The sequence below is a fragment of the Lycium ferocissimum genome, chromosome 4 (assembly GCF_029784015.1).
Source record: "Lycium ferocissimum isolate CSIRO_LF1 chromosome 4, AGI_CSIRO_Lferr_CH_V1, whole genome shotgun sequence".
NCBI lineage: Eukaryota > Viridiplantae > Streptophyta > Magnoliopsida > Solanales > Solanaceae > Lycium > Lycium ferocissimum.
The window spans coordinates 31,437,584-31,447,973 of record NC_081345.1 but is presented as its reverse complement, the minus strand read 5'-3'; the positions used below and the strand labels follow the sequence as shown (position 1 = coordinate 31,447,973).

At 34.9% G+C, this 10,390-nt stretch overlaps 1 protein-coding gene across 2 annotated transcripts; it reads right to left on the bottom strand.

Moving 5' to 3' along the window:
- Nucleotides 1-13: 13 nt before the first annotated feature.
- LOC132052284 (respiratory burst oxidase homolog protein D-like) lies at nt 14-7,150 on the bottom strand. Of its 2 annotated transcripts, XM_059443757.1 has the most exons (12): nt 6,325-7,028; nt 5,804-5,966; nt 5,644-5,692; nt 5,305-5,418; nt 4,793-5,221; nt 3,833-4,216; nt 3,470-3,565; nt 3,247-3,362; nt 2,086-2,188; nt 1,912-1,982; nt 661-1,181; nt 14-359 (listed from the first exon to the last, which is right to left on the bottom strand). In XM_059443757.1, the coding sequence occupies exons 1-12, from the start codon at nt 6,794-6,796 to the stop codon at nt 250-252; spliced, it is 2,628 nt and encodes an 875-aa protein (XP_059299740.1). In that variant the 5' UTR covers nt 6,797-7,028; the 3' UTR covers nt 14-249. The 2 variants fall into 2 exon arrangements, with proteins under 2 accessions (XP_059299740.1, XP_059299741.1); XM_059443758.1 differs by lacking the exon at nt 14-359 and having other exon boundaries at nt 879-1,101; nt 6,325-7,150.
- Nucleotides 7,151-10,390: the final 3,240 nt, after the last annotated feature.

Genomic DNA, 10,390 nt, shown 5'->3' with positions numbered 1-10,390 from the left:
AGCAATAACAAAATTGAGCCCAACCACCTGCATAGTCACAATGCAGAACTAATCTAATATTAGAGTTGGTAACCCAATTCAGTGGTAGATGGACCTACATCGAAAAAATTGTTATTCGTATAACAATACAAAACCCAACTATTAACAAAATCTGTAAGATTTTCTATACACAAAAGGTAGTGGACGTGGATTCTTTAAAAAAAATCGTTCTTATCTGTTTGGTTTGATCCTCTGTTCGTCCATTATTGGTCAAAAATTTTCTTTATGGAAATCAAACTTTGTGTCTGTCTTGTGGGAAAAATCTAAGGCCAGCTGTCTTAGCTCTTTCGTCAGTGCTGGTGCCCCACAGTAGAAAACCCCTGCAAATCAAAAACAGGTTATTTTGGGTGACTAGAACTTGAAAGTGATTCCTATAGTGCCAATTGTTTTCAGAAAAAGAAAACTTATCACTTCGGTGCGCTTTTTCAACTTTAGTATGGAAAAATGTCACCTAAGTTGAAAGGTCATCCAACAAGTGAAAGATCGATAATTGGGCAGGCATGCGTGGATGAAGTTATTCACCAGTGAAGACTGAGGACTTGCTCATTTCTTTTGGTTCGAATTATATATAGTTTCGAAATTCTTAAAAGTATGTTATTATACGAAGTCTCGAGTACATACCAACTCTTGCATCAGTGTGATTAAGAGCAATGCGCTTGTAGACATTCCGCCAATTAGGTCTAGCAAAGTGAGTCTTAACCCTTGTTCCAGAGACAACGTCTACGCCGTTCTTGGCATGATTGATGGACTGAATCATAGCGATGAGAGCAGAGCGAGCATCACCCTCTTCATAAACACTTGTACAGTAATTATGCATCTCTATCACTCCAGTAGGATCCATTTCATCGTTCATTATAACCTTGAACCAGTCAAATGAACATTGTTCTCTAGTAACCCAATAGAAATATACCTTCTTGCTCTTGAAGTTTCTTCCACTCCCTGACCCTGATTTTTTATTTTGTCCTGTGCTCTCCAAATCATACTCTTCTTCCTCCATGGCTTTCATGTTGTTCACTATGTCTTTTACGATACTGATCATAGGGGTGGCTCCAATTCCTAGACCTACCAACAAAAGCACCTCATATTTCTTATAGTCTTGTGCTGGTGCTCCATATGGGCCATCAATTAACACTTTTGGGAAACTGAAATGATTACACGTGATCATAATCAGCTTTGCTAATAGATTTTTTAAGTAATAGCTTGTGATTGCGAGCAAAGGTAGATTACGAATTATTGAATCTTGATTCATGTGTAGCTAATTACCAACGCAGACAAACCCTTCCTGAAGATTTTGCTTTCTTATTCGTAAAGGGAGACAAAACAGTTGTTTGTAGGAAGGAAAATGTACTCAACTTACTTTCCAATATTTAGATGATGTGTGAAAAACTAATTTTCTGGAAAAAAATGTTTATTAAAGATTGATAATAATAATTATAATATCAGAAAAATTAGACTATGTTTTGATGAAAATTCTAAGTTTCAAAGATTGATTATAATGTTAAAGTGTTAATTAAAGCAAATGATATTGAATAGACTTGGAATAATTGCAAAGGAAATAGACTTCCAGTTGTAAGTAATGGAAAGCATTTTCATTTTTTCTTGGTCAAAAAGAAAATATTTTTCGGTAACTAAACACCATAATGACTTCTATAATATATGGCATATCAAACATAAGTATATAAAATTCTTGTCCTTTATGATCGTGGGGAATTTAAATTAATCTAACATTATAGTACTGTTAAGTACTTGAAATATTATGGCTTTCCCGAAACAAATAAGCTAGTGAAAGTGAAAGTTTAACTAATCAATGAGCTGTTAAAATGAATCCATTATGAGTGTAATGGGGGGGACTACAGAATGGAAAAGACTCACTTTATTCCCTCTGCTTGCAAGCAGTCAGCTCTTAGGAGTCCACTTCTCCCAGTTGGCGGTGGCTGGCACACCTAATAAGATTAACCAATAAAATGAATGATTACTGCAAGAGTTCAATGATTGACTTTCAAAATAGTGGAAACATGAGTTTATACTCGAATATAATACGCTTACCTCTGAGAAAATAGCTGTGAGTTTTCTGGTCCAATCACCAAGAGCTCGAATATGGACACTGAGATAGTCATCCCCAGGCGCTGAAGTAATAGAAAATGGGTGCCTGATATAACATGTGTAGATCACACTAGATCAGTATGTATCTTCAGTTATATACTCAGAATCAGTATATATTACTCCATCTGATTCAATTTATGTGGTTTGATTCGGATTACGAGAATTAAATTAATTCATGTTCAGTGCAAATTTGGATATATAATTTTTTTTTTTGCAATTAAATTGATATATTTAGAAAGTACATCATAAGTATTAAAGTCACAATAATTAACAGTCCAAAATATTTTGTAAGTATTTGAAAAATTATGGTCAGAGAAAATATCATTTTACTCTCCAAATAGTAACTACAACAACAACAACATACCCAGTGAAATCCCACACAGCGGTGGGGAGGGTAAAATGTACTGCGAGACCTTACTCCCCATAGGAAGATAAAGAGGTGCATTTCCGGAAGACTCCTACTCAAAAGAAAACATGATGAGAAAAGGTCGGATAAAGACAACAACAAAGAATACGAAAATGAAACTAAAGAAAAGTGAAAAAAGCCTTTGATAAAGCGATCGAGAAAAAAGAAATAGTAGCTACCACAGATAAATACGATAATTGTGGTACAAGGACCAACATATAGTTGCACGAATCAAAGGACAAGAAAATGAAGATCAAAATTGTGACTACTAGTAACTAAAACAACATAAATTGAAACGGAGGGAGAAGTTAACATTTTTACCAAGTTACTTGATTGTGATGTAAATATAGTTTATACCGTCATTGAATAAATTATTTAACTCAAATCAATATAGATAGACGATAGAAGATTCATTTCTCCTCACCCTCCCCACCTAAGAAAAGAAACAAGAGTACAACTAAAAAACAACAGAAAGAAACACGCTCTTAGTCAGGGGCTGGCCAGGGTGTTCATCCGAACCCCCTTCGGCAAAAAATTACCATGTATACACAAGCGTTAAAATTATTTTTTTGTATAAATAGTAGATGTTGAACCTCTGGCTTCCTCGTTTCTTACTCTTTTATATTTTTGAACCTCCTTAGTGAAAATCCTAGCTCCGCCACTGCTCTTAGTAATTACATCTATTAAGCATCACCTACCATTCAAACGGAGAAACTGCAGCACAGTTGACAAACATGTATTGCCCACTTTTATACTTGAAGCCCTGTGGCTTTGACACATAGAGCGTCAACACATTTCCAGCATACACAGTCACCTAGCACCATGTTAAGTATAATAATGTAAATTTCTCATTTGTCTCAACAACTTCGATCATGAATAACTAAATTATATTCTGCATGTATAGATTTGGACTCAACTTACTTTCAATATTTTAACATCCTTGACGCTTGACCTGAATGCCCTTCGTAATCTTTCACCAGCATAAAGTATGATTGGTATACTTAAGTACATCCATGTCTGCCAATGGGAAATTAATCTCATTGTAGAAGAAATTATTCTTATATTAACAAAGAATTTAACTTATATATGCTCGCATGGTAAGTCAATATAATTTAACAACCTGCCTTAGTTTTAGATTAATAAGTTTACGGAAGTTACTTGTAGTTACCTTTTAGATGATCCAATAATATAAATTTCTTTCACTGACATTGTATAGATGTTAAAACTCATTATGAAAGTAGTGCTGATTGTTAAAATGTAAAATTCAAAGATGAGTAGACTAACCGTCTTCTTGTACCATTCTTTGGTCAAGTAAAGCTTGATACCATGGACTACGAGGAGAGTGTAGACAATGACAAAGAGGTGGTGGGAGTACCAGAAGGCATTGAAACCAGTGAGCTTGTTCAAGGGTCTTGGCAAATTGATTCTATTCCTTCTAAACCATGGAGTTGCTAGAGTGAAAGCTATTGCCATCAAAATCACCATTGTAATCCCTGTCACTCCTTCCACTCCCTTCAAAAAATGCCAATAGTTTGTTGGCTGATCACCGAAATATGGCTCCATTGGTTTATACTTTTCAGGGCTAGCATCTAGAAGCCGAGGAAAATCACAAGTCATATGAGCAAGTATGTGTATTCCAACACCAATTGCGATTGCCACTGCCATCGTCTAAACAAAGGGGGAAGAAAACCAAGTAATTAATACAAAATTTCAGGAAAAAAAACCATTATCACTACAAAAAAACTGCGTAATTTGTGGAGGTTCAAAGTTGTAATTGGGTTTTAACCCTCACTAGCAAATAGTGGAGGTTAAAACCTCCGCGAATTTCAACTTTCAACCTCCGCGAATTACTCATTATTTTGTAGTGTATTCAATAGCTAGTTTTCTTTTGTGTGAGCTTGCTCATATTGCCGGTCTTAAACCCAGCTGGGTAGCCAGGATTTTCATTGAGGGGATCCAGAATATAAAGAAGTAAACACATGAAGAAGTTAGGGGGATTCTGTGCCCCTAATCGAGCCTAGATAGAGGATGGTGGCGATAAGTTGGTAGTTGACGTAAAACTAGTCAATTTGTAAGAAATTCTCACAATACAGAATTCTTTTGGACAATATTGGATTAAGACGAGATTAAATGGAGAGTCATATAGCCGGTCTCAACTTGCTTGAGATTGAGCATAGTCGTTATTGTATATACTATATGAATCAAGCGGAAAATTGGAAAAGTAGAAAAACAAGAATAGCTTACTTTGTGAAAATTGAGGTTATCATCGAAGGGAACAGCAGCAGCTAACTTGGTCTTGTTTCGAAGCCAGGTGATAGTGTTCCTGCAGACTGGGAGTAAAATCAGTGCCATGTTGAGCTTAAGTATCTCAGCAGCCCCCTTTGCCATACAAACACAGTGACCCATGACATCAAATGCAGCTCTGTTTCTGTACTGGACATACTTATAAGCAAATAGGCCAGCCATGACAACAATCCATAATAACAGTACCCAAACTCTTTGCCAATTGTCCAGCAAAAAGTACTTCAAATTCTTATACCATCTCTTTATGGGATTAGTCTCCACTGTTGGCTTAAGCTTCATGCTTAGCATATGACTTAGGTTCCTCTTCAGGTCTTTTGCTCCATCTGACTGATTTGGGGCTTGTAATAAAAGTGTTTCCAAGTTCTCAATCTGCCGAATCAGATGATCAACAGTTGAAAGGATGTTTAATTTCAAATTGAAATTATAGAACCTGAGACTAAAACTAGTCTAACCATGATGTATCCCAAGTCGTCAGGGTCTAACTCTTCCATGATCAATGCAGCGTATTCTTCAGCTTGTTTCTGGATATTTGACAGCTTGTTAGCAGATGCGCTTAGGCTAATTATCTGCAAAAAAAAAAAAAAGGATATATTTTGTCAATCAATCTGTCAAGTTCGGCTTGTAAGCTCAAGCTAAAGAAGACCATGTTGGGCTAAGTCAACTCAAACACACTCTTTAAACATAGTGTGATACTATTTGCTTTAGACCAAGCTAACACGGTTTTTCCAATGTCTCACACCATTAAGATCACCTTACTACTAAGTAAGATAAATATATGGAATTCCAAATACCTCTCTGACTTCTTCTTCTGTGATTCTACCATCTGCATTTTTATCAACCCTGCATTACATCCCTCACAAAATTCAGAATCCGAAAATTGGTTATAGCAGTAATTTATTTGATCTTACAAGTACTGGACTAATACACGTAGTGTCAGAATTTGATACTTACATGTCAAAGAAGGTTCGAAGCCGAGAATCAAAGCTCTGGTTGGCAATTTGGTCCCAAAACTCTTTGAGCTGTTCTTTGCTGATGCAATCACTGGTGATATTTCTCCTCCGAGCTAGCGCATCAAAAAGCTCTAGTGCAAATTTCTCAGATTCCCTAGTCATACCTATCATTGTAAATCCATAAGGATATTCCTTTTTTCCAAATAATTAAACAAGCTCAAGAAAATTAAATTTACAAGTAAAAACATAAACTATTATTAAACAAGAAATTATGAACAAAAACATGTATACTTCTCTTGTCCTCTTGTTTAGTTGATACTTGGATTTAACTTATATACACTGACAGTATAATTTTTTTATATATATGATGACCTGTTAGGCTGTTACAACATGATATTTACTCTATTTTTTATATGTTATTATATCAGACGTGCTATGAATAATCAGTTGTTGATAATTTAACTTGATATGAAATACTTATACGTTGTCATTGCAGAATAATTAAACTCTCAATCCTTTTACCTATGCATGCTCCAAATTGTGCCCGAGGAAGTAAACCATCTGAGGTGGCGGTGAGCTCGTGGAAGCGCTTTTCGACGGCAGCCCATCCAGAGCCACCATCAGTCTTGCTGATAAACTTGAGGCCTTTGAGAGCATGCTGAGCTGCTACTGAAGTTCTATCAAATCTCCGAGAAGGACGCGATTGTTTCTTGAAAGAAGCCAACCGCATCCTCATCGAAGTGCTTTTGATGATCGAGGCCGCAAAGCTGCGCTTTTTCTGCAGACTTTTGGCCAGCACCTCTAGCTCTGCTTCCTCTCCTTTATTCCCAGTGGCATTTTTGACACTGTGGACTACCACGGTGTCGTCGTGGACATCGAGGGTAATTTCAACGTAAGTGTCATCATTAGATGTGCTGGCGTTTAACGGACTGTTGTTATTATCATTCTCGATAATCTCCTTGTCAGAGTGGTGGTGATCTTCGGGGTTTTGCATTTTGGTGACTCGGAACACAACTAGCTAATCAACCCTTTGTCGGAGTGGAGGAAGATATCAAATTCTTAAGTGAAAGAAAGGAGAAGCACAGTCTATAATAAAGAGGGGATTTAGGTGTGTGTAACATATATGGATGAGAGTAAGAAGACAAAAGCTTGGCATATAGGCTTGTATGTTTGAACTTTGAAGAGAATGTTATGGAGGTTGTGACAAGGGAGATCTTCCTTCTTTCCCTTTTAGGTAACCAAATAAATTGTAAGTTTCTGTATAAATAATTTTTACACAATCACAGATATTTACAAGTAAAATCAGATTTATTACCTGCTACACGGGTAAAGATAACATAATGGTATAAAAATTATTTAGACTGGCCTGTGACTATGTGTATTACTTGAACTAACAAATTAATATGTTTCTCCCTTTCTTTAAATTTTGCTTGTTCCTAGCTAGCCATTGCAGTTTCTCTTGCGAGAATGAGCTTTCATGGTACATTAATTATGGAAGCATGCAAGGATAGCGAGCGAGCATATGTGCTTGTGGGAGTTTAAGTTGTATGCATTGATAATATTTTTTCTATATTATCAGGTAAAATTGACCTATAATAACAATAAATAGATCTTCATGATAAACATGATATGATGATCTTTACGCAATATATCATTTAAATCCGTCATGTACATATATACGTCCGTACGACACATGCCAAGTGTTATGCATCGGTTATTTTCAGACCACAATGTTGTTTAATATAATACGCCAGCAGTACTATTGCGACATTCTAACTAAAATTTGCCAAATTCAACCAAACGACGACTAAATACTATGCAACTATTTGAAAACTAAAATGCCTGCAGTCTATTCTAAGTGGCAACTACCATGCAAAATGTAAAACACGCGCATATGTAGTTTGTATGTGTATAAGCTTCTCATATATTTGAGTGTTAAAGTAAAATGTTTAAGGATTTATATAACCTAATTACTTGAATTAGTTTGAGAATGAGTAATAGTTACTGTTGTGGTATATATGATTAACGTAACTTTTTAAATTTTTATAGTAACTTTTTATTTTTACAATTTTAGAGCATGATGAATTTGAACATTAAGGCATCTTATTTTAAAGCAAAAAGAGAATGTATTCGAACTAACCAAAAGAGAGAGTGTATTACATAGTGCTATTGTTTATGGGCCGTCTTTGCAAGTTGAAAATCGCATCTTCCCAACATAACATGACTAGATAGGACCCTCATGCATAGCCACTGCCAGTCAAGAGAGCATGATCAACTTATTTTAAATAAATAAAAAAGAAAGAGAGAAAAAACGTGGCCATTATGAAATATAATAGGGATCCGAATATAATATATCAGATACTTCTACTTTAAAGAATGATAGAAAAAACGTGTTTCACCCGCTCAATATTTTTTAATAATTTGAGCTACATCAAGTTAAGTGGAATGCATGAGTTCAATAAATGAACCATCAATGCATGTCATGAATAGTAAAGGACTTACACTCATTGTTTTGTAAATTAAAAAATGAATATATAATTCTTTTCTACATATACTTTATCACCTATATGCATTTTTACCTCAAATTTTCATTTAACGATAAAACTTAGGGAAAAGGGTCAAAAATGCCTCTCTATTTTGGGAAAAGGGCTAAAAATATTCTTTATTATAAATTTGGGTAAAAAATACCCCTCCCGTCATTAAAGTTTTCAAATATACCTCTATCTTAACGAAAATCCCGAAATCCCCCAAAATAAACCGATTTTATTTTTAAACCCGCTTCATTTAAACCGACCCAACTATATAAATAAAACTCATATGTGATCTCCTCTTCTCACTAACATTGAAAGCTAGCCTTACATCCCCGAAACTACCAAAAAGCACAGGGGAGACCCATATGCGTTTTTTATTTAGTTAGGTGTCTAACTTAAAACTTGAATGCCCGGCAATTTCACCAACTCATGTATGATTTCAATACAGAGATTTCATCTCAGATGGCTTCAAGGCGTTGGCTCACATTTGAAAACTTTTTGGCCGTCTATTTTTGAGTCATCCACGTTTTTTATACAAAGATGATATTTTTACCGGAACTTTTTTCGAGCCCACCAACTTATCAACAGGCATTTTTGACCCTTTTCCCTAAAAATAAATAGTATTTGGTGTAATCATCAGCTAAGTTATTTTCCCCAAATATGGTGGTGCTTTTGAGTGTAATTCTACCTCATTACAACCTAACCAACTTCTTCTTTAATTTCTAGCCAAGCAACCAATATCATCTTATTCCTCGATATCTTCTGGAAGATACTACCTTTCCTCGATACAGTGACAAATTAGAATTCCAAAGTGGAGTTGTGACATGCAAAGTTTTCAACAAAAAAGAAACATTTTCAGAAACCACCGGTATCTCCCAGAATTACAGCTGTTTTACTTTTTAGTCTCTATCAAAAGAAAGGGTTTAAACCCTCAAGCAGTGGATAAATGTTCGGTTCCTTTAATATCACTTTTGCCAGAAGTGCATATTATTTACTAAAATATTATAATTAATTGAGTGCTAACCAGAAGAATATAACGCGAAATAGCAATTTTGTACTGTACCATTCATATATTTAAGGGAAAGGTTCAAGTTTAACTTTTAACTATGCGAAATGATTTGGTTTTGTTTTCCGTTATAATTGGGATCAAATGAATAATCGACGTTAAAATAATGGCTCACTTATACCCTTATTTTCAAATTGCATTAGCTAACAGACTAGTTAGTCTCTAATTACAATGTTTATCACCTGGTAATGTCACATGTCTCATATTACTGAAAAATCCGGAAATTTCCGACGAACGTCCGATAAAAAATTCCTCAAAAATTGACTTCTCGATATCGTTTTCGACCTATCCAGTCGAAAATTTCCTTTTAGTAGTGGCACAGCGTGGCAAAGTTTAAACCCCAGCTTTGTATACCAACCCCAGCGTCCAAAAAGGTAAATTTAGACCCTTCGCAATAATTCGAGTATAAATTTGATCATTTTCCTTTTATCACTTCACTCCTATGAATTTGATCATTTTCCTTTTTAAATGGAAACCGAATTTCTAATTTTGTTTCATACCAAAGGAAAAGCAAAATGTAAAATACGCGCATATGTAGTTAATTATGTGTATAAGCTTCTCATATATTTGAGTGTTAAACGTTTTCAAAATGTTAAGGATTTATATAACCTTTTCTTGAATAGTTTCAGATCAAGACGCCCCCATCTATAACTTAAAAAAAAAAAAAAAAAAATTCATCTTATTTTGTAAAATAGAGAGAGCGTATTCGAACTAACCGATGGCATTACATAGTAATTGAGTTAATAATTGCATCTTCCCAACATAAAGCAAAAAGATAATAACCTCTGCAAGTCTCCACCTTATTTAAAAAAATAAAAAAGAAAGAGGATCAAAGGAGGAATAAAAAATATATACTCCATAAGAAAAAAGCCCTTAAAAAAAGTTCTCTAATCTTTGGAAATTTCTTCTAACTTTATGTATATGATGCATTCTATGTCAGCAGGCATCTCTTCGTATTCAAACTACAGCTTTATTTTGACACCACTTTTGT

What these genes read in the sequence shown, in the direction of transcription:
- LOC132052284 (XM_059443757.1), bottom strand. Translation starts at nt 6,796, where the DNA reads ATGCAAAACCCCGAAGATCACCACCACTCTGACAAGGAGATTATCGAG. An exon ending in ATAACCTCAATTTTCACAAA is followed by an intron (nt 4,217 to 4,792) that starts GTAAGCTATTCT and finishes CCCTTTGTTTAG; the next exon opens with ACGATGGCAGTGGCAATCGC. An exon ending in TCACACTGATGCAAGAGTTG is followed by an intron (nt 360 to 660) that starts GTATGTACTCGA and finishes TTTGATTTGCAG; the next exon opens with GGGTTTTCTACTGTGGGGCA.